Source organism: Opisthorchis viverrini (genome assembly GCF_000715545.1).
Source record: "Opisthorchis viverrini unplaced genomic scaffold opera_v5_7, whole genome shotgun sequence".
Taxonomy (NCBI): Eukaryota; Metazoa; Platyhelminthes; class Trematoda; order Opisthorchiida; family Opisthorchiidae; genus Opisthorchis; species Opisthorchis viverrini.
Window position 1 is genome coordinate 3,174,156 of NW_008751663.1, and position 24,580 is coordinate 3,198,735.

Consider the following 24,580-nt stretch of genomic DNA (forward strand, 5'->3'; position numbering starts at 1 on the left):
TGCCAGCGGAAGAGTTAATACGAGTGACTGAAATAAACGAAGGGTAGGTTAGAAATTTCTCTATGCCAACAGAACAGATCTCGTTTTGTGCAGTCACCACGATAGATTTTTTCGCGGATAACAAGAGGCGTAACAAAGTAGTGCCAACGTTTTGAATGCACCTCGCCCAACGGTCAATAATGTTGTATTGATCGAACCGTTGTAATATTTTTCATAGTGTTAAAAACAATTTATGCTTAAAGCCCATCTGAAAAAATAGCTATTAATGGTTTGCACTGCCATTCTTCAAATTTAGTCCAAATGTTTGATTACTTGCGTGATTGCTGTTGCAGTTGTGGAACAAGGAAAAAGATACATAAAGGATCAGAATCTGAACCAGAAACAAAGTTCTCCGGTTATTATCGAGTGGCATTTGACGTTTCCCACCTCTTGAAAGGTTCCCCGTAAATCCGGAAGTTCACCACAAAACTGCAACCCAAAATAGCTGAACTGCCTGTTTCCAACGCATGAAATATTCGCGGACACACCAGATCCTTATGCAAGTATCCATCCTACACCTAGACTGTCCAGAAGTCTACAAGACTCTTCCTTGAAAAGCCATTTATTGTCCTCTTACGATTTTATAGCAGGCTCGTTCCAATGCATGAAATATCCGCGGGCACACCAGATCTTTATGCAAGTATCCATTCAACACCTGGACTATCCAGAAGTTTATAAAACCCTTCTTTGAAAAGCCATTTACTATCCTCTTACGATTTTATAGCAGGCTCGTTAGATAGCCTGTTTCATTGTTCAATGCAGTTATCCAAAGGCGGTTGCACAACGTTGCTAATTTGTTTAAAAAACACTTTTTTCCCCTTCGTATCGAAATGTGCTTCTAAGGCTTCGGTCACACGCTTAGGAAAACTGGAGTACAATGAAACTTTGAAGTTAAAACATGTCACAAAGCATGCGCTTCAAAGTTTTTGCATGCAACCAGCCAACGGCTGGCAATGTATAATAATAAGTCGGTCGTTGTTTTGGTTGTACTCATTTCATCTGTGCAAAGTGGGTTGATACCTAAACCGCCGAATCTGGACGTACACAGCGACTAACCCAAATATGATGATTAGGCACTTACATTCCTGACTCTGCTGCACACAATCAAAACAATGTGTTTCGGAATCAGCATCACCAACATCGACAGCATGACATCAGTGTCTAACACCGATGTTTCACTGCCGTAATATATCGGTATACTGATGATCGGTTTCGACTAGTAATATATTTGGTAGGTTGAAAAGTTCATGGAACTGGATGAAAGGTATTCAAAAGTTCCCGCATTTGAATGGGTTGTCGTAGACAAAACTGTTCTACGATGTTTTTGGGCTATACGGATTACACTGATTTCACTTGCCGAAAGAAATCTTTGCTAAGAATTCCCAAATCCCTTCAACTGACTCGCAGTTTGAAAGAGTATCAGTTGACATGAACAGTTTTCTGCACTTACAGGAAAGTGAACTTAATTTTTTTTATGTAGATTACTAGAAAATCTTTCAAAAGGTCCATAAATAAAGGATTCCCTCATTGATACCCCATGTGCTGAGTTTCGGATTGGACATGCCTGGTTACATGCCTGGTTACAACCGACCATTAGCAAAACTCCAAAAGATAAAGTAAATATCCTTGGTCTTTCGTGCACGCTCAGTACCATGCTATCTGAAGTGACTGAAGAGTTCACCGCCTGACAACTCATGTATAACACTGCTTAGATGCAGCGTATTTGACCATCTGGTCAATTTATTGAACGTAGGGTCTCAAAACAAGTTTTTAAAAATAGGTTGGATTTTTTTACAATGACATCAGTATGGTCCTCTGCACAATTTCAACCAGTGGCATATCACAAGTCCAGAATGACGAGTCTGCACGTGTAAATACGGAAAAACAAAAGAGTGCACTTAATTAACAAGAGTCGCTGTCTACCACCCAAGAGTAGTTTGTTTTGGTTGTATTTTTTTTGCTCCGTTAAGTAGAATCGTAACCAGAATGCACTCATTACAGACACTATCCTTACGGACGATAATGCAGGTTTGTGTGCATTTGCCACGCAAATGCAATTATGGCTAAAGGACGCGGACACATCTACACATTTTACATGACTCTACAAACCGGGGTATATGTAAAAGGCAGGTTTTTAAGATATCACCGGGAGCTTGTTTGGCCGGTGATCAGATGATCAGCGCAATCAGCCATGATGTACAGGTATAAACTAATGCCGTTACAATCTGCAAACCTTTGAAAAGGATGCCAGTATGGCGTATAGTGTCGTACACAAAGTAGTACCATAAAACTTATAAAAACTCGTGACTGTCTTTTAAAGAAATGTGTTTATGGAAGTTGTAAATTAGTTGGCCATATTATATGACACTCCGAACTAGAATTTCTACCCCATTCAGATCAGTCCCTTTCAAGGAACATGCCTGCTTGGTTATATGTAGCCTTATGATCAAGCGTGGTAAACGATTTTTAGGGTTATAGACAAACCAAATAGCAGAAGTTTGATAAAACTACACTGGGATAAAAATGAGCTCTATTCATCTGATTATGTGGCATCTTTTTTCGTCTAGGCTGTTTATGCAAAAATGAGCATCTGTGCAGGGAAATACGGGTTGGTACGTAAAATTGGACAGTATTCGATGAAAACGGTAAATGCATTGTAGATGATCACGTTATTTTCAACATCGGGGAGCTATCCAACCTGGACTGAACTCAGGGACTTTTATTCATAGGCAAGCACCCCAGTCTAGCTAAAACTCGCCCATGACTGATGATTCAAATTCAAAAATGTCTACTTCCTTTATCCATTTAAACACTGTATTTGAAGGAAGTTATAATGATTTAAAGCCCCCTTTCACTGTGAGTTTTAACTGTAATATTGTTGTTGAGAGGAGAACGCATGAGGATTCACACCTGAATAAAAAGCTCTTTTGTTCCCAGGAGTAATCGCACCCATTCGGCACAGAAAATGTTGGGTTAGGTTGTGCTAGTGAGACAATATTTAGCTTAGATCTTTTGGCCGTTTCAAATTTCGTTGAAGGGTAAATATAACACCATTCTTTCTGTCGGACACAGCCAAAGTTTACAGACAGATGTGAGTAATTAAATGTCACATGGAATAATTGGTCGGTTAATAAAAAAAGCAATCTGGAAAGCACTTTATATTGGTGCACTCTTTTCACAAAACGATTATATCCACATTCCCCGGGCAAATTACAACTTACTGTGTGAATAAAACATAATATACTTTGTGTTACCACTGAATCATAGTCGTAGGATAGTTAAGTTGACCAAGACGATAAACATGACTCTCCGCCATATTTTGTTGTAGCCAGCAGATCTCTGTGCGCAGCAAGCGGAAAATCCTTAAAGTGAAACCGGTGTTTGTTGCTCTATGATCCTTTATTCAAAAAAAAGCACGTTTGACCAGAGCTCGTGGTTTCCATAAAGTTCCACATGCACGCATAAAACTGCTCGCAACCGCAACACACACTGGTTTCTGATGTACTGTTGGCAGACCTGACAGAAGCGGATTTTTCTAAATGTCGGTGTAGCTTTACAGAAAATAAAGCAAGCCAGGAGGTCGCGTGCTCCCTGAAAAATGCACCAGGATTATGTACCTCACACGTAAACACATTTTTTCAGATGATTTAAAAATAGTATATATGCCTAGTTTGTCGCTGTTCCTATCAGGGAAAACGTCTTCTTCGGTTTTCTAAGTTTTATCCGCCGCAACTCTAATTTATTTAATATTTTGCTTACCCCAAATTATCGCTCTTTGCTTATATAAACTGGAATCGCACATACGGATGAGTACTCAGCACCAGGCATACATATATACCGCTGCAAAAGGTAGATTAAAAGCTAGCCCCAGTAAACCTACACATATGTTTTCAGCCATGATGTTGAAAGACTTGTTTTACGTGTGAGACACCGAGGAGTCCTCACGAATGGATGAATAAAATGAGCCTTTTGCAATGGTAAATAATAATGATGTTTGACAGATCTGGTTTGAAACCCTGTCGAATCGTCCGGAAGCCATTCGAGATTCTATTTTACTTAAAATGTTCACTTTTACCCCCAAAGGACTTGATTTATTGTTGGTGTCATTTCAGTGGTGTGGATGTAAATCCCATTTTTTGAGACATTTTTACCTATTAAAGTATTCAGAAATATGTGAAATTTGTTTATCTCTCCAAACCAGTCACGACGAAATCAGTATACACTTGATCTCTTAAAATGATATGTCGAAACTCACCTTCTATTCTTGATTTACTCTGATGCATATTTGTTGAACATCGGCACAAATGAAACCCTACGGACCGATGCATTCTTATTCTTCATAAAACTGGTATAATGTGTGCTCTGTTTTGTTTGTTTATCAAACCAACTCATATATTTAGAGACTTTGACACGGTGTGCCTCTTCAATATTTATAGTTCCTGTCAGTGAAATAAAATTATTAAGATCGCATCCTCGCGCTCTCAGACCGTTTTCGACCAATAATACCTCAAAACCAGTCAGCTTCGCCACTGAAACAAGCAACTCTAACTATTGCTGGTTATTCGATGTCAATTCTCCCTCCATCCAACTCTAAGGCTTCCGAATAACGCTGTTTGAGAACGCCGAGCGACTGTGAATGGGCGCGGAGTGAGTTTTTGGAATGAGAAGAAGCAGAATTATGGTGCTGACGAATATTCCCTCGCCATAATCTCAGTATTACGTGCGATCGGTTGTGATGTCGACTTTGTAGTCCGCTAACCGATGATCATCTCTTATCGAGGGATCTGTTTTCTTCAATCCGCTAAGGCTGTTATTGCAATGAGATTTCCTATGTTTGCTTGCCATTGTGGGCTCCCTGCGTACTTATGACGCTTTTATGCGTGGCACATTACATTGAATGTACATTTTGCCATTTAGTCTCACACCAGACCCAGTATGAAGGACACTTTATGCCTAATGTGTGAGTCTTGATTGTGCTAGCACTTACAGCGCCTTCAAGCACATTCAACATTGTTTGTCCTTTCTTCGGTTGCTGGTCCTTAGACGCGTGTTCCCATACAAAAATTTTCGCATAAGCTGAGGTTCATCCCATCTGATTAGAACTCTTGTTGGCGTGAGTTCGAATAAGACGTTTCTCTCGTTTCTCTCATATTCTGTCGTTACCCTTTTGCATTAGTTGCTTGCATTCACTTATTATGTTTGTGACCATGCTCTTCAAAAATGGATGACAAATAGTAGTGAAGATAACACATTCCGCAGTGCAGCAGAATAAAAATTAACCATAATGGAAAAATTGAATGAATATTGTTTTGATGTTTTAACTAGACCAGAGCTTTGGTTTCACGTCGACCTATATGATAATGTTTGAAATGTCCTCCCAGGGGATTCATCAGAAGATCACTGGTGGCATCTACATAAACAACTTTTATGCTTGGTAACTGTTTAATGAGGCGCGATGGTTTCAATGATTTTAAATCCATCCAATTTAAGACTTGCTGCGCCAGCAAAGACCCTGATTCCAGAAACTGTTATCCTTTCCGAGGACAGTTTTGTGATTCTGATTGGCGATAGGGGCATACGGAAGTCACGGGAGTACAAGTCAGGGCAGACTCAGCAAACGGGCGCGAACACACATGAGTAAGTAGCTCAGTTGCACACATTCACAGAGCGATATATCCTAATGTACCAATGTCCGACTGGGTCATCTTTGCGGTAACGTGAATGGCGGGTAAAAGTGGGCAAAACAAGTGGAGATCAAAAGTGCATGGTCGCAGTTAGCAAATGAATCGGGGTCACGATAGTTGCTTGATCGTGCAGCGGGTTAAAAGAACACTGGGGCCTACATCTTGCGCAACCGGTTGCGCACCGCTTTTTTGTACCTCCAGTTCTCGGCAAAATGGCTGCACGAAAGAGTTATCATCTAAACAAACATCTAATAGTGTCCTGTTTTAGCTGGTAGAACACTCCATATTCCATGCCAGCAGCTCACTTTCCACCGACTTTGTAGACATCACATATAGAGTGATATCCAAGATTCGCGACATAACACCATTCCGCATGGTATATACAGCTCAAAATGTTACCATTCGCGCTGACAAGTCACAGTTTGTGGTTTTGAAAGTCTCCTCAAAATTCCTCATTTCGTGTGGCCAAGTCATTGCCTCAATAGCGTAAATCATCATTCATTCTGACTTGTCCGTAACATCGGAAAAACGAGTCCCTTCTTGGATCATTGACCACTGCTTTTATACCATATACATTGCCTGCATATTTCCTGTTGATTTATTCTAACACGTGTAGGAATGTGACTACAGAAAACTGAGATGCATGCGTTCACATAACCGGTCTCTGAAAACAGTCTGGTTAGGTGGACTGCGCACTTGGTTGCAAAGTACATGCGTAAAACGGTGAATTTACGGGACAGTGGATTTCATGTTATTTTATAACTAGAACTATGATTTATCAGCACTGGTACGCGACGTCAACGAGAAATGGAAATTCATTTGTGTATCATTAGTTGAAACATATCCACACATCCATACGCGGTCTTTTGGAAATCCCGTGTGTTTTTCGTTTGCTGATACAAATGCCACGTCCTCCTGTATTTGCTTCACTCTTATGCTATGAAATGGCTTACCGATATTTCCTGTTTGGGATGTTCAGAACCTCCACCATAATTTATCAATATTTTGCATCCTATTTGCCATACGACAGTAAGGATTCAACACCGTATCTTGGTTCAAAATGTATGGCTTTTAACGCATATGATGTGCATTGGATTGACAAATTTGATCCCTAGCGTTTATCGAGAAAAGTTTGGGATCCAATACCAGATGAGTGTTCATTTGGTCTGTTCAAAGACCAGCCAACACATCAAGGAGTACTCAAGTGGTAGTAAATATTCTAGTACTCATAAAATCAAGGGTCACTACATATATATATATATATATATATACATATGAATAACCTGAGGGTACACAAAACATATTCGAGCACCCTTTACTTATCGTTCTTGCTCGGTCAGGTAGTGTAAACAGAACTGATGTGACGATAGTCCATCTGACTTAGTTTGAAACCTGTGAGTTGGTCCCGTTTGTCCAACACTTAGTTTTGAAGAAGCGTCATTGCAGCTGTGGACATTTTGAAACAGGTCCCAAAGTGAGGGTCTGTCCTTTAAAGCACACACTTGAAAATATATTGGTAACGGTTAGCCTTCACTTGATGTCAACGGCAGTAGGGTGGGAACAATGCACTCGTCCAGTAGTTATTCATAAAGTGTGAACATTCATAGTTCAGTGCTGAAAATTATAGAATATTTTACTTACATTGATTGTCAACCGAAATCATGGGTTTCACCTGTGAGTCAGGACTACATATAAATTGAAATGTACAAAAACGACTCTCAGCACCGAATAACAGACTGGATTTTGTTCGTCCTTTAGGTTGAACGTAGCGTTTAGAAAGATGGGATGCATCTGACTGTATGCAAATCGGTGCCTAAGTGTACTCATGTAGAAAAAAAAATGTTACGGCGAATACTGAGTATTCTGATGACTGAGCTACTAAAACAATCCCGGGTAGGATTGATACACCCAAGCCTACCACGAGATTTTCAAAGCAGATACACAAAACAGCTCCAACCGTGGGAGAGAATTACTCAAGAAATCAGCAGATCTGACACAAAAAGTAAAAAAACCCGGAAGGAACCATTTTGTTTGTTTTATTCCTTAAACGACGCACTCGTCAAATCTACCATAAGTTTATAAACAGCTAGTCCACAGTGACATATCCTGAGGTTATCCTACAGAAGCGAACTTTCCACACCCCTACAAACAACTAACTGGGAGAACATGTGGAATAATCAGTCAACTATGCAGAACAAAGTTGCACTTTGTACAGGGGGCAACTGATCACGAGAACTAAGATACGATCGGTCATTTTGGTGTATTTTGTCGGGATGGTTCCGCAGGTCCGGGTGACCTGGCTGGAGAAAAGTTTGCATTATTCATCAGTAGCATGTAGTCTGAAGTTACCGCGTTGTTTTGTGGTATCCATAAATTAGGTGCAACAAGTCTACTTACATGCTCAGACTTTTCACTTTGAAGATTGACTGGTTGAACATAAGATTATCTAAATAGTTAATTGATTAGGTCTCATTTATAACTTTGCCATATTTATGCGAATGACTCAGCCCACATAAGGAAATCGAGGTTTTCACAATTAAACAGATTTTACGCTATCATTATTCTTATCCGATATTGTGGAACAATGCTTAATTAACAGATTGTGGGTGGCTTGACAGAATAAACAAACATAACAGTTTGGTTTCCAGCTAGCATTTCGAAGGCGTCTTGACCGACTCTGTCATAGTGTGACAATGCTAATTTTGGATCGTTTTTGGGCAGTTTACATCCCGCTGCGATTCCCACATTAGCCTACCGTCTACAGTAGTCTGAGAAGTGAAACGAGAATCAACTGTTGTCAAGGACGATGTTGCGTGATGACAGGTTTCATTGCCAAGTGCAATACAGAAAGTAATTGCCACTCACGTTCGTCTACGGCGAACATGGGCGTTTTGTTAGGTTTTAACACTGTAATCCCTCTGAAAATTTAGGCGGATCTAAACACTGGAAACCACTGCATTGCGTTATAAGGGAAAGCTGTTCCTTACTTGTGAATGCTGCTCATCAGCAATCTGTTGATAAAAGATTATTAATTAAAAAATACGAACCAAATATATGTAAGCAATGATTTTATTGGACTTGGTGCTACTCACCAATGTACAGAAAAACACTTCAGACAGTTAGTTACGTTCTGGTTGCTTCGTGTATTGAGGATGTACCTTGTTCTATCCTATAATCGTTAGCGATTTCCTGCGCCTCCCGGAAGATTAAGGCAGTTAGTCTCTGAGTGATAGTGAGTGGCCGAAAATAATTACTCCCCTATTACCTTTCACTTGATTCAAAAATCGATAGTATGCATTTTGTTTGTCATAATCGTTAGCGATTTCCTCCGCCTCCCAGAAGATGAAGCCAGTTAGTCTCCGAGTGATAGTGAGTGGCCGAAAATGATTACTCCCCTATTACCTTTCACTTGATTCAAAAATCGATAGTATGCATTTTGTGTGCGCGAAAATACCACATCCAGACATAGAAGACAAGCATTATGAACTGAGACGAAAGCTGTTTAACTAAGCGTAGCACTATCGCCGGTTACAGGATCGTTTTACTAAGCGACGAAGCTTTAAATGGAGGGCTCAGAAATTGCTCATCAGACTCGGCCACCAGTGAAAGGAAGACGGCCTTCGCTGCGGAGTTCCTCATGAGGAAATGCCAACTGACCGGGTACAGACCATTATACAGAGAAGCAAGAGTCTCATTTGCATCTTGTTTACAAAAACTTGACATCCATCGTCTCCTGAATGAGACTTCTTGAAATTTCCTGGATGTTCTTTGACTCCAATCATACTTCGCTCAAATCCAAGCAAATGTTACAAAGCGACTCCACAAACTTCGCAACAGATCTCCCCTATTCAAAAGACGCAAAGCGAAATTCCACGAACAACGCATACTTCTCGCGTTCTTTCCCATCAGCTGTATCACCGTTACACCAGTATGAGGTCAAACAACTCTGAGACATATAGGTCCAGTTTGCAACTTCTTTTGTTAGGTTCAGAATATTTCTAGGCTACATTTATTTCGCCCGAATGAATGAAAAATATATAAGATCACTTGCGGAAGCAGAGGAGCCGGAATGCTGTTCGGTTAACATGAGAAGAGTATAGTCGGCGAGATTTTATGACCCTTATGAGTTCAACTTCGTGTGGTTAATTGTTCATATTTATAAAAGTGATATCCAACTAGTTGAGTAAGTGTTTAACTCAGGCTTCTTAGATAAATTGCTTTTCACCCAAGAGTTCTCAGGAAAACATCCGTCAGGATTATCGATGAGAACTGATTGAAAATAGTTATATCTCGCTTATATGAGTGGAAGCGCGTCGATCGTGCACAATATATAAATGGGTGAGTTACCCTCAAGTCTGAGGTTTGAGTTTAAGGCTGACTATGATTAGAAGCTTTGTCCGTTGTAATAGGTGCCAAATATTAAAGGTGACAATTCAATTTGCACTTCTTCAGGCTCGCACACACCAACATTACATCGTGGTAGACAAAATTACCTCTGGTGTCTACAGAGACGGACCCAAATTCGTTTTTTGCTTTCACGTAACACCAAAATGAATTAATGAGGTAATCGGGCAGGTAATTTTTGCACTACTCAGGGATAGGAAAATCAGTGCATTTGTGTCATTCGACTTTGATCTCTCTTCGGTATCCTGAAATTCCAACATTTCAGTTTTATGCTGAAACCCGCTCGTTTATTCCCTTTATTTATTTCGTATCATTGTTCCTACTTTACCAACTACTGTTATATAAACCGTGCAGAAACTCCTCTCCAACAGATCAAAACGACACAAATAACAGATCATCAATCCTTTTATTCTTTCAGCAAACCAAGCACCTTGACGCATCCTGTGCTGCATAAATGACACGGATCGTGTGACTTTCTGTACCAGGGTACTTTTGCGTTTGTTCCACTTTAGTAAGTGCAGTTAGTGGACATTTAGTGCACAGGAGAGGAAGAAGACTGACTTCGATTTGTGCTATGCGACAAATGTCTTATCGACCACCATGCACCCTCATTTCCAGTAGGCAAAAATTTGTTAGTCGGAAGCACCTGCACTTGAAACTGCATTCTCACTAAATTTGAGTGTCAGTAATTAATAAGTAACTCGGCCAACCGGCTTTATTTATCTGGCCTTTTCCAACTATACCTTCTGGAAGGATAAGTACACCAGTAAACACTACGACATATGTCATCTTTGCATTTGAACTAAGAGTGATATCTTCATTGGCTTTGAAGAATGAGCCAACAAAGAAAAATTTTGGCGACTACGTAGAAGTCTTCCGCGGGAGTCCATCTATCTTCTGTTTTGTTCAAAATTCTTATTGAAAAACTGTTGATGTTTGTCCACGCGTACAGTGCAACTCCGTATGTGCCACGTACATAAAATGCACAAAATCTACAAATATCATGACTGATGCTACTTTAAGTGACAAAGTTCGACCAAATTATTCACGTCAATAATATTCAAACACCTGAACGAATTTCCTCGCCCATAGAAACCAACTTTTCTCATAAGTAAGGGTGGATGGGAGAGAGTCCCAAATGGAGTGATGTGATCCTGAATTCTAAAAATCACTAAGACAACTGAAACTAACAGCAATTGTTCGGTAGTCTTCAAACATCGACGGCGCTAGCTGATTACTTACACCGCTAACGCTTAAACATGTTCGCTGGTTCAAACAGTGTAATTCGTGTGCCTCTAGTTTGCGCTGGTGGATCAGTGATAACATTTTCTACCTCTCCGTCTTATGTCTTTGGTTCAAATTCTGGTACGTCTTAAAGTATGCGCCACTAAGCCACGATGATGGAAGCGAAGGTCAAATCCGGTGGAAATGAAGTCAACAACATCTTATTTCCTGAACAGAAATATCTTCATTCATTCAGGAATGATGTGGGTACGTATAATCTCATAAATCTGACCTAACCGACTGTTACGTGTTACTGATATTCATTTACTCAAAGGTCCAGATATCTTTCCCCTTGATGTTTGCTTCCGAAAGGCAAATGGCAAATTTTCAGCATAGAATCAAAATTTCTAGAATGTTCACATTTGCTTGTTATGAAATTGATTGCATTGAACGCTTTACTAATACGGCAGGAAAAGGCACTTTCTATGTCACATCTTTTCTGAATCATACCACTTGATAACTACTGAAAGTCTTGAATACATTTTATGATATTCCACGGCGTCCGCACCATAAACATGATACAAACACGGCAGTGCATCACTACTCTTCAATGCAGTTCTTCTTTGTTGTCCAGTCCACGGTGGCTGACCGGAATTTTCTGAACAAATGGAAGTTAAACCTAAACGGGCCACTAATTTGGCTTTCCAGTCTGGTGTCAGAGTGCCACCAAGGCGAGGATCTTTGGTAATCTGATGACCGGCTTCGATGGCAGGTATCTATTGGACAACAAGGCTAATATATACTGCCACCTGTAAGTCATTCAGGTCGGTGAACTCAGGTAGAAAAAAAATTATCATATAAAACTATCCTGTTGCATAAACGTTCGAGATAAAACTTTGAACGGCATTATATCATCATTAATGTCGTATCTTAAAACCTTAATAAACAAATATGTGCAAATTCGTATAACTCAGAATCTGTTCCGAAAAATATGCGTGACAAACGTTTGGCAAACCCCTATGGTTTATACACCAAAAAAAATTCCGTGGGCAACAAAATATGCGACTGATATAGTTTGCATTAGTCTGATATTTAAACCTTTCGATAAAAATTTTTTCTGTGGCTATATTCAATGGAATCAGTGATTTTGTTCCACGCAAACTACCGAACAACCGAAGAAAAATTCACTTGCGTATTTCCACTTAGCCTTCATTTTTGTTTCATTGTAATGCAGCACGTTTACAGCTTATGTAGAATACTGATGAATGGCACCTAGAAAATAATTTTACCATTTTCCGGAGTTTGATTGATTTGTAGTGAGTAGTCTTTGATGAAGAACTGTTGTAGTACATTGGCAAACAAATATCATCCCCGCAGAGGGACTAACACCAGATATAAGGCCGATACAAGGTTTGCTTGCTGCAGCTAAGCCAGTGGATTCAAAAGTGATGTTTTCACCAAATTACCGTTCAAAAAGGTATATGTGAGGGTTTTATTGTTTTTTCCAGCACGATAAAGCATCCAAATACAACACTTTCGGTCCTACAGTATTTCCATAAGCCGTGCGCGAAGGCGAACCTTTGGCGAATAACACAGTGCACGCCTGTCTTCGTGCATCACAGTTTTTTGCCAATGCACCAAAAATCCCTTGTGCGGAACTCAGCTAAATTATGCGTTTTATGGCCAGCGTAAAACAAGCGTTGAACAGAGCCTCGAAGTTTTGTTAATTTCCAAAGATGAAATTCAGTGTACGGAAGTGCAATCCACTTGGTGTTGCACTTCACATTTGAAGACGAACTTCGACAGGGCTGCGTACGCCGTGTGTCCAAAGCAACCGCGTGTCCGCTGAACACAAAACAGCAACGGCAAACTCGCAGAAGATACCGAAGCTCTATCCATAGTGTGAACAGACTGGAAGTATTCTAATTCGTTTAGAATTCTTGCGAGCAATAATCCAGAAAATTTATAACAAGTGAGCGTCGCGTTATTGTAAAACTGGTTCTTTTGCTTACAACAGCAATGTTTTCTCTGACATAGGTCACGTGAGTTTGTAACATTATCCCAATATGTTCATCGCTCAATTGACTGCTGATCTTGGAACTTCATGAAGATTATATCATTGGCGGCCTTTGAAAAATCTATCTAGAAAGCTACGAAAACGCAGACGTCAAGATAATAACGGAGCGATCGTGGAATGCTTCTCTGCGTTTCAGCCCAAAGTGACTATGTGATGAACTCTCAGCATACTATCAGACATCATTATTTGCACAAGTTACAAAGCTGAGATGCAGACGTATTAGCATAAACTCCAAGTCAACGGCACAAAATCACACTCCACATTTTACCATTGACATTTTAACCTTAAAAAATATGTCTCTTTTTTGTTGATTGCCGAAAAAATTTCGTGTGGCGCTTGTTAGAGAGTGAGAGTATTTTAAGGCATATTTACCAAATTCAAATACAAAATGCCATAAATCACATCCGGAGGAGGGTGATATATATATAGTAGCAGGCATAAATATTTGCAATCTAGGTGATTCCTACGATAGTTGCCTACACCTAATGAAGCTTTCCCTAAGAATCGTGTGGTCATTTTTTGAAGTTTGCCTATGTTCTACGAACGTGGGCAATGATGATGGGTGATGATGATACTCATGGTAAAGAGAGGTGTCCTGCACGAAGCCATCTGTATAAACGTCCCAGACACTCAGTAGCGCGTATTTTTTGTGGGATCACAGCGTTGCCATCAATCCATACCTGAAAAGCTCCAACAAAGACGCCAAAATTGTCATAGACTATATGAGCAACTTCGAAATATTAGTTTCTCAAACACCAGTTATGAAACACAGGTGATCCGTCTAAAGGAAAATATAGACCAGGGATTCGGAGAAATTTCAGCTGAGTCGCCTGTTGAAGCGGAATTGATTTGCAGCTGGGTGTATAAATGGGTTCCCCGGAAAGAATTGAGCTTGACGGCGATTGAGTCAAACCAAAATCCTTCGACGCAAGTAGGACAAAACCAGTATAAGGAAAAAAGTTTTCGCTGTGGAGTCGTTTATTAGAGAACACCAGCTGAACAGTTACAGACTATTGGACAGGAGCGCAAAGCTCTCATATGCATCTTGTTTACAAAACTGAATATCCATCCTCTCCGCGAACATGTTTTCTTGAACTTTCCAGGATATATATTGACCGTCACTCAAATCCAAGCAAATGCCAGAAAGCGACTCCACAAATTCCATAACAGATCTCGAAGTACGCAAAGGGGATTTACTTGGAAACACTACTCACATGCCTCATCAGAAGTATCCACCATTACACCAGTAGCGAGCTGTTCACAGTGTCCGCTCATCCTATTTTTGTAGTGAGAACTCTTGATCGCTCAATCTAATAAACTGGAAATTGCTAACTACAGAACCGTCTATCGAGTGTATTTGTCTACCCGATCATATGTGATTTATTGGATGTTTTTTATGATCATGCTCACTAATAGTCATCTTACTGATCAAAGCTTGAATTTTCCGTCCAAAACATGATACGCTATCTTTCATGACGAGGATCTATCCACTCAGTTATAAATCCTGACATGAGAACTGTTGAAAGGCCGCTACTAGTTCACATACAAACTGACCGTGGGCTGAATTCCTGTAGAAAACTGCTTGCCCATTCAACTGAATTATTATGGCGACCGCCTGCCGCTTTCAATGCATGATGTCAGTGGCTGTGTGATAAACTAGGAAGTTAGTCGCAATTTCGCCACTTACGCTCCTACCCAGCTTCCGAACAATGTAAAGTCCCCTGTTTGTATAACAAAAGTTGATAAGCGATATTCCTCGTCCAAATTCTTTATTTTACTTCCTTATGAAAAAAGCATTCATTATATCTCCACTTGCACTTCAAGGCTTCTTCGGCGATCTCATATTCCTCTCTGTATACAAACGTGGCCAGCAAGCTCATTCGTGGTACATCACATTTGCAGCCATAGTGGAGTGCTGTGATTCATTTACCTATCAGTCGATATTTCTCTTAGCATTCGGTCTCAGGATCGGTTAGCGGGACAAACATTATCGACCAGCATTGAGTGTTTGGTGCCCATCAGTCCCCTCCGTCAACAGCTTAGCATCGGTAAAAACATGAAGCAGTTCTCCGTAAGAGCCAGAGTACCTTTGGGACGTTAGGTTGTGTAAAATAGTGGGACAGAGTAACGATTGTGTTCACAATACGGGTGCAAAAGAGATTCATTTATCCCCGGACTTCTGTGGAGTACAGCTGTAAAATAACAGATGATGCAAAAGAAGTGAGTTAGTTCGTTTAATTCGCCCAGTCCCAAAGGATAAGAAGCGTTCGTTAATTACTTGCTGTTTCCTACTACATCCAAACCTTGATCCTAAACAAGCGGGCCTCCAATTGGTAGCAAGTTCTCTGCAAGTCAAGACAAACTTTCTCTGCAAGTCAAGACAAATCATGGTGCAATACTGCATGCCCTCGGTGGAAGACTACTCTGACTTTTTTCCTAAACCTCACGTGATATCCCACAAGAGTGATTTGACTCTTACACACCGGACGTTTAGGCGCCAGCAGGCCGATAGATTTTCGTGGTCGTATGAAAAAAGACCTGTCGCATAAAAATAAAAACTATTCGTTCCGATGGAATGTCAGGAGCGCCTCGTGGCCTCATTATAGGATGCACACCCATTGGTGTCAGGTCTCCTATCGTTAGGCGCCCGATACAGACTTCTGGGAACTTGAGTTAGGAACATTGGATAGACCAAGCAAAAAACATTTTGGTTGGCTTCAAACCTTTGTGCGGCCAAAAATATATTATGGCTAGCTAAAATGACAATACACGGTAGTTTGTTTGGCCTTTTTTTATATATGTATTTCAGAAGCGAATACTGCGTCCTCCTTGCTCGAAATTCCAACAAATGAAGTGGCAGAGAGACAAACGTTGTTTCAAGATCATCTACCGTATTGAACTTCAAAGGACATGGCATTACTTTAGTTGCCTGGGAATTAAGGAGATCATGACTTGAAGGATTTAACCTACAAGACACTAACCGGGAATTCCATATAAAGAGAACTTTGGCAGGGCATCAAAAACCTGAGGAAGTTCCGGCCTGTTTCATCATGGAGCCGGTTCTTCGCTTTGAGCTTCATGTACAGAAAATGTGCTGATAAACACATTAGAGTAAAAAGATGCTGGTCGGGTTGTTCGCTGAGCTGGGCAATTTGATTGCAAACGTTTCATCATCAATCAACGTGACATCATCAGTGCGTTATTGGGGAGCGCGGTGCGTAGCGGTGTGGTTAGCGGCTGGCTACGCACCACTGCGCTCCTCAATAATGCACTGATAATGTCACCTTGATTGGTGATGAAACGTTTGCAATCAAATTACCCAGCTCAGCCAACAAGCCAACGACCATCTACGATACCTGAGCTACCGACATTTTCCTATATAGAAAATAAAAAGATGGATTTTCGACTTCTAATCACGAACATCTCTTAGAAAATAAAAAGATGGATTTTCAACTTCTAATCTCGAACGCCTCTTACGAATTTTTGTATTTTGCATTCAAATTTTAGATGGCCACAGGAAAACTTGATATACCCCAACCGAAAGTCAAACGCAGTGCGCTGAAAAGTGCATTCATAGCGCTGAAAGACAAGGTGAGCCTGTGTAGAACAAAGGCGTCATTCATTTTACGCCTTTGAACTTCTGTTAATTCGCAGCATAATCCTGCGGTATGATATGGTTTGGATGGCGTGAACAAGTTTCACATTTCGCTTGTATTTGTCTTTGATTTATGTTTATTAAAAGCCAAAAGATGTTGCTGGACACCCTGAGGTATGACTCTTTACAGTTAAGTGCATGCTTACGTAATCAGAATATGAAACACATCGTCTGTAAAACGCCAGTCAGTAGGAAGCGTTTGCTGATAAACTGTCTTTTGTCTATTACAATTAGAAATAAACCTCAGAAAGAGGCAACCTGCAGCGCTGAGAAATGAATACTTCTGGGTTGATCAAGCAGATAAACTTGCTGTTGGCTTTGGTCGGCTGACCTCGCGTCCTTATCTGAAGTATCCAGATGTTCCGGCTTCGGAACAGTGCTTTGGAGTATCAAAAATTAAGTTTCCTCTAACTGCAACCAGCTGTACCGTTGTTAGTGCAAACTATACGCGCTGCCAAACTGCCATCAGATTGTCACGTGATACTCTGTGTCAAGACGTACACTATTCAACTGTCTGAACGGGTATGACCATTGATCAGTCAGACATGTAATTCGCTTAACAATTCAGCGTATTTCCTCCTAGCTGGTTTAAAATATGGATTGTTTATACAAACTAACGGACTGTTTCACTGTTATTCAGTATCTAAAATTGTATTGAGTTGAGGGGTAGTCTCGCTGAACTTGTTCTTTGAGTGCTCATCAAATGAGATCCCTGCTTGTTGTGCGATGCCGGTGAGTGAGCCAAGATCGACTCATCCGGAAAACGTCATATGCAGTCTAACGAAAAACAACCGATCCAAACTGTGCAACCATAGGTAGAAAAACCTCTTGCGCCTGAACGCCATTGTTTTTCGTTTAATCTTCAGTCACGTGCTAGAACACTTTGGGATTCTATGTCAAAAGTCCTTTTACATGCCACTATACGCCTCTAGTTTCGACATTAGTTTCATTTCCAGAGAAACATCTGATGAAGGCACACAGAGGAATTTCGGCAACCTGATGAGCAGCTTTCTAAGGTCTTATGCAAAAATGGCTAAACCAAATACATGAATTTGCTCACCGGATATGATTTTCCCGCACCATTTAAAAGGCGCGTGGGTAAGATGGTTTGATATACTCATTGGTTGGCAAAGTATACACTTATCTGCAAACCAGTGTGGTTTTGAAAAGAGTCCCAGCTGAGTGACTCATTCATGAAATCCCTTAGCTGAGTGCGCTTTACATGGTTTCACTTGGGATGATTACCGAGATACCGTGGCTTCTTCTATAGAGGAACTACGAATAAGGTGACTGACAACTCTTCAACAAGTCATCCCCTGCTTTATGCTCCTTGAGGCTCGTATTGTAGGCGCGGTCCCCGGGTATAGTTTTAGCCATAGACTTCGCTGAATCTCAGATAAATCTCTTGCTCATGACGTGAAGTTCCTCACACAGGCCACTTCATGTTTCAGTTGATATGACGTTCCGGATATCGCAATACACTTTTTTGAAGAAACACTATTCATACGTTTGCTGAAATCCCACGGGTTTTCATCAGACCTACGAATAGTACTCTTTCAGTAATGTTCTTGATGGTTCATTTTCTGCATCATTTTGATCAGTCATTCCCCCCCCCCCACCAAGGCTCTTCCTTTTCATAAACACACCCCATTAAGACAAATTCGTTTGCCGGCACATGAAACCGGCTCATAGATTCACCGAGGTCGATTGATCAATCTTTCACCTTGACACATCACCTAATTGCACGTAGCAGAACACTTCTAACGGAAAGCCAAAACTGTGCACTACATTGCTAATGATCAAGGTGAATAGGTTAGGCAGCATTCACTTTCTGTGACTAAAGAGCGGTATCTAGATGACTGACATATATCTTCGCTTTCTTTTTCCCGCTAAAGTGATCGACCATGTGCACTTTGAACACGGACAGAAATGTTCAACCATCCACCCAGTCACGTGACTTGCCCAAGCTGAAACGTTTTCTGCAACAGTAACGGCTTAGTTAGAGCTTAGGTGTCACAGCAATCGGAAAATGCTGCTGATCTATTAGCTGTATTTTAAGCTATCTTAAGATTGTCTGTTTGTGTAAAAAAAACAATGTTTCATGTAAATATGTAGAGGACAGAGGACTGTTATTTTTACAAATATTGACATGGGCGTTGGTAATACTTCAAATACAAAAATTCAACACAGGGGTGACAAATAAAGCAAGGGTCTCATTCTGCAACTAAATGAAACAAAAAATATAAATGCAGGATGCACTGGAATGCATAGGGTCATGATCAACGTTGTTTTATTTGATAGAATATCGCACTCCAGCACTCGTTTTTTGATAAAAAAAACTCGAACTATATAGAACTAGTCATAGCTTCTGACACAAACGGATTTTAGAAGCCCTTCCCAACAGTGATGTGCGATTGTGTATTGAAAAGCTGCGATATATATCAAGGCCGATTCTAGCAGTGGAATATATTCAAAAGAAGTTCATACGCAGATCCGCAAGATAGGACCATTGAAATATAGAAAAGTATAAGGGCGTTAGAATATCTGTCGGAAGACGGGGCACTAATAATAGGGATAATTTAAGCAGTTTCCGAACAGATACTGGATTTTTTCACAATAGCGGAAGATAAAGGGCACCGTACCTAGAAATGGCGGCCAGTAGGGAGATGACACACCAAAAACTGCTTTCGTGAATTGATATTTGCTCCTGACGGTTCTATAAGGAAGAAACGTAACTACATTAAGTCACGTTTCATCTATTCAACAAAGCACCTAATGACAGGGCTGCACAATTCTACACCTAGATAACTCAGCCAATAGCTTGTCCCTTCATTCAAGTCAATTCAAGGTAAAAAGTAGAGGAGAATCCGAAAGCTGTTCTATCTTTATTGATATCCTAAAGACCTTGGAAATATTCCGACTAGTTATTTCCTGGCTAATAGTCAAACACTGTATTATTGGACAACACATGGCTGATCACTATCGACTAACTTACGTAGGCAGCATATACAGCCACTCGCCCTTTATTCTTAATTTGCTCGCCGACTGGTGGCTTCTCACACTTAAGGCTCGAGCGATTTCTGTGATTTTGATCGGGCATATGACTCGGATCCCCCTCTCCGTACGGTGAACACGCAAACTTTGCCTTATACAAACAAGAAAAACCTACTTATGCTTTTCTTCTAATGACTGTACAACTACGTTACAAGAATGAGGCCCATAGCCCTGTCAATGAGGAGGGAGTTGTTTCCTAACCTCGAAATGGCACACATATCGGTCACTAATTCATTCAAAACTCAATCCAACTAGTCGCGGCAACCAATCAGCATTCTTGTCATCCATATGCTCTAAGGGAACAACGCCCACCTGATGAATGTGTTGAGAACACGAGATTCATTACGCAACAGGGGCACACTACAGAGAGCTTGATTATAGCCTCCGCTATACTGTTTTTCATATTGACCTCACAACCGTTTTGATGATTGTCCTCAAACAATGTAAGGAGAAATACTGCATAAAAAAATCTAAATGTGCTTCGATAGTAAGTCGGTTTTCCTGGAGCTATGCGATTCTCAGGGTTTTCTAGGCTTTACCTTGAGGATTCTCATTATCCCAGCTTTGGCTACGTAGACAAAACGAACTAGAGGACGTTGTGATTGAAATTACATGTTTTTATTGAACAACGTCTACCACATTCACTGGGTGTCATGTTGGTGTAGAAATGATTCTCATTTGCTCCCACTGATGGCAGATGAAAAATATTCCTAGCTTCGAGTGATCGAATCATAGCTCTGTATGATAACATTAAATCGCAAGATGCGGATAAAGTTAACCGTTTGCACAGCCGTATTTAAGCTTGTTTGTCATATGTTCAGGGCCAATCATGTATCTACCGGATGCCGAATGCCGGTTGCCCATGGAGCATTCAGAAGGTGTCAGAATTTCCAGACCGTTGCTAATGCATATAGTTTTTACGAGACGCACTGTACGGGTGCCTTATACAGGTTGAAAAACTCTGGTTGTTTTGACGTGAGCGCTAGCTTGGAAAATCCAGATCAAGACTTCACAGTGTCAGGCTTAATGCAAAGACATCTGATCTATGAGGCCAGTTTGTTGACAGTGTTCAGCAAACGCATACCAGATGCACTTAAATTATCACACAGGAACAGAAACTTCTTTGCACACTGCAAACGAGAAAAACCTGAACCCAATAACTGAAGAAGCAGTTAGCCGAACATGATGACTAATTACTTCCTGATGGTGTTTTACTGGCTGCGAAGACATGGCGTCTTGTGATGGTGACTTATCTTAGTGTCATCTTTATCATAGTAGAATTTTAATAAAGTTACCTGAATTATTCAGGATGAAAGCTTGTTATATGACTATATTCCTTCCTGCATCACCTCCGTGCCATGAAACAAATCCTCAAAACTAATTCTGTGGATCGGACTCTTTAGATCAGGGAAGGAAAGAGCATTTCCGATGGCTGAGAACCGGCACTCATCAATCGACACGTTTACTCACTACCCTAGTTTCAGGCTGTCCCTTCAAACCCCTTAGGCTTCTTCGGGAATTCTGTCCGCGAAACATGCGAAACCGTGGGCGACAAAACCAGAAGCAAACGTTTCAGTGGCAACAGATGTTAACAGGATGGGGACACAGGAAAACGTAACACATCCTATGAATATGTATTTGAGCTCCAACTAAACATAATTTACGTCTTTCTTAAATATTTGTCATCCTTATGGGTTTTGGTGAGTTTCCATTACACCAATAATCCTTACTAATGACCCAGATAGCGGAAAGTGGAGATCATTTCATACAATGAGTACATTAATACAATGGTGCATTTTCGTTACAAACTTACATAGATCGTGAATATCTGAATTATTCACTCTCGTGGATTCTGACATAATAAAAGATAGCTTTATAAAAGAGCTGGATTTTCGTAGGCCAATAATATTTGCCGTTTTTCGTGGTTTGAATTATCTAGGAAGATTTCCTTGAAAGAAAAATCTTTTGCTGATGGTGCGTCCATATTTCCTAGGCTGAATCCAATAATACGTCTTTGGTACCATCTCACTAAACCCATCCACGATTCAGAATTCTTGATTAATGTTCAAAACAAAGATTTCTGAGCCTTTATGAAGGAAACTACTCACAAGGCTGCTGAAAACTCTTCAAAATCCCACGACCGGTTTTGCCCTACCTAGGGCTCATCTGGTAAGCGAAATCTCCGAGTTTCCGTCAACCTTATGTTCTACGTGAACCCAAATTGGACTTGATTTCGACAATACGCTCATTCACAAACCAATTTGGTTTTCACAAAAAACTCATCATGAGCACGGGATTCACTTGATTCTCCTGTGAAAACCAAAATTTTGAGCTTTATCGTCAACAGGTAACGTTATGGTAATGTTATGTTGTTTACTCGTGGCTCAAGACTCTTTCGAAATGATTGAAGAAGTTTTCCTATGGTAATAGTCTCCGGCCAATCTGACAAGCATTGCAAATTTTATTTCATAATATCACACTACATGATATAACTACAAAAGTATACAAGTACAATCCAATTCAAACTGCGAAAGTGTTTCAAAAGGTTGTTTGGGGTGTGAAATGAAGAGGACGTGTAAGGACTCTAAATCTTCCCCTGCAAAAATCTACCAGGGTGCGGAAAAATAACCCGCAAAGCAAAACGGTTTTCCGTTCACGGTATCCTTCAGACTAGTGATGGGCCACCGACAAGCCTGTAAGTGGCGATCACTGCCAGTAAAGAATCGCAGCCAAAATCCTGACGTGTTCAAAAATGAATATTTGGTTTAATCAGCCTCCAAAGGCAGTGATCATTGGTGACTTTCCTGATACTCTGTGGCAGTATAAGTGAGGTTTCCTGAATTAGATGGCTGGGTTACCAGTAATCTGTAAAAGCAATTTTACTGTTTCATGACAAAGTTTGCACGAATAATTACCAAAATTAAACTGACAAAAATAAACCTGGTTCATTTTCTTGACTACTGCTCTGCTGTATACTACTCATGTCTGGTTCCGTGACTCAAATGGTTAAGGCGAACCTTATTGCATAAACAATGTTTTGAAGATTTATTATGCGCGTGTTTGATGCCACGAGCGCATCACAACGCACGCTACCAACTTATTTGACGAACAACTTGGAAATCTATATTATCACCATATATTGATCACTCGAAAGAAATGTTTACAAATGATCTGATAGTGCAAAAGACGTTGTAGAGAGTAATCCGACCTTTATGACCTCACCCGGTGTTTGCAACACCCAGGCGTTTGCCATCGGGTGATGATTTGTGATGTGCTGACAGTCAGTCACACCTCATAAATTAAAAAGCCTCAACTAAGTACGACTATAATACCCCGTGAATCAAAAGATTTAACAATGTACCAGACATTCTTGGTGGATGGATAAGTGATGCGAATTTTACTTTCATTTAAAGCAGTGAGCCACCCAGAACAACTCCTTCTCAGTGTTTGGCAAATTATTCCTTCAAGCTAGTTACGGGCCAACAAGCTTAACTCTGGAATCGGTCAGTAACAGTATTCACAAGTGCCTCGTTTTCCAGAAGTAATTCGCTTTCTATTAAGTGTTTCCCTTTTGCTACTGTTCTACCGCATACTACTTATCACTTCGTAAAATTTCCGTTTATACGGCTTTTTATGTCTGTTTTCGTTTAGCGTGACGCCTTTTTCAAACGTTCCTCCAAAACTATGGATGAATCAAGTAAGTTTAGCGCCTATTAGGAGCATAAGTTCACAAAATTATGTTAGTTTGTACATAAAAGCCATGTATTACTTCCGACCTTCATGAGATGTTCATTTGGACATCTCGTCAGCGGGACCTCATAGAAAAGACAAAATTTTCTCCGTGCCTAGAAAAAACAGTCCCACCTCACTCGTTCCCTTTTCATGCTTTTTTACAGATGAAATCAGTGATCCCGTTTACCACTTACTACGCTGCGCAGCAACTCCAGGTGTGTCATTTACGTAGATTCTTTTTCAAAAATAGGCATTTATTGATAAACCAACATATTATGCTCATTCCTTCTAGCCAAATAATTTTGGAAGAAGGTGCCACTAGGAGCAAGCACCAAGTACAGGAAAGGCTAGAATTCAATCTATCCTCATGAGAATATGAGACTTTTGGGGTTTCCGCTTTATTATACGCATTATCTAAAAACCGATTGACCGAAAGACTGAATGACAAACTGTCTGATTAAACGGTTCAGTGACTGAAGTGACAAAAAAATGAATTGTTTGCTCACCAGCTTGAAACCCGCGATCAGCCTTTATCAATTTCCGGATTACTGGTGCTACCTGTGTCTCACCTGAGCCTTTGCGTGGGACATCTAGGTTGCCGGCTCTCGCATCCCAATTATTCGCCATACAGAAAGTTAAAACTCTGAGTGATCAAGGATAAAGTGTTAGCACAAAACTATCAGGTCGAATTTGCTTACAGTTCATCGAGGA

General features: G+C 40.5%; 2 protein-coding genes across 2 annotated transcripts in view; one reads left to right on the forward strand and one right to left on the reverse strand.

Annotated features, from left to right (window-relative positions):
• The window catches only part of T265_00737 (hypothetical protein), a gene marked incomplete at both ends in the record, with an annotated part of 150,759 nt that overhangs the window by 101,687 nt on the left and 24,492 nt on the right, over positions 1–24,580 (reverse strand). The window contains one exon of the mRNA XM_009164586.1: positions 20,079–20,228. Within this exon, the coding sequence (XP_009162850.1) occupies positions 20,079–20,228 (150 nt within the window). The remainder of the gene's footprint in view (positions 1–20,078; positions 20,229–24,580) is intronic.
• The window catches only part of T265_00735 (hypothetical protein), a gene marked incomplete at both ends in the record, with an annotated part of 51,672 nt that overhangs the window by 25,382 nt on the left and 1,710 nt on the right, over positions 1–24,580 (forward strand). Inside the window, 3 exons of the mRNA XM_009164584.1 lie at positions 16,936–17,019; positions 23,789–23,834; positions 24,034–24,084. Of these exons, the coding sequence (XP_009162848.1) occupies positions 16,936–17,019; positions 23,789–23,834; positions 24,034–24,084 (181 nt within the window). The remainder of the gene's footprint in view (positions 1–16,935; positions 17,020–23,788; positions 23,835–24,033; positions 24,085–24,580) is intronic.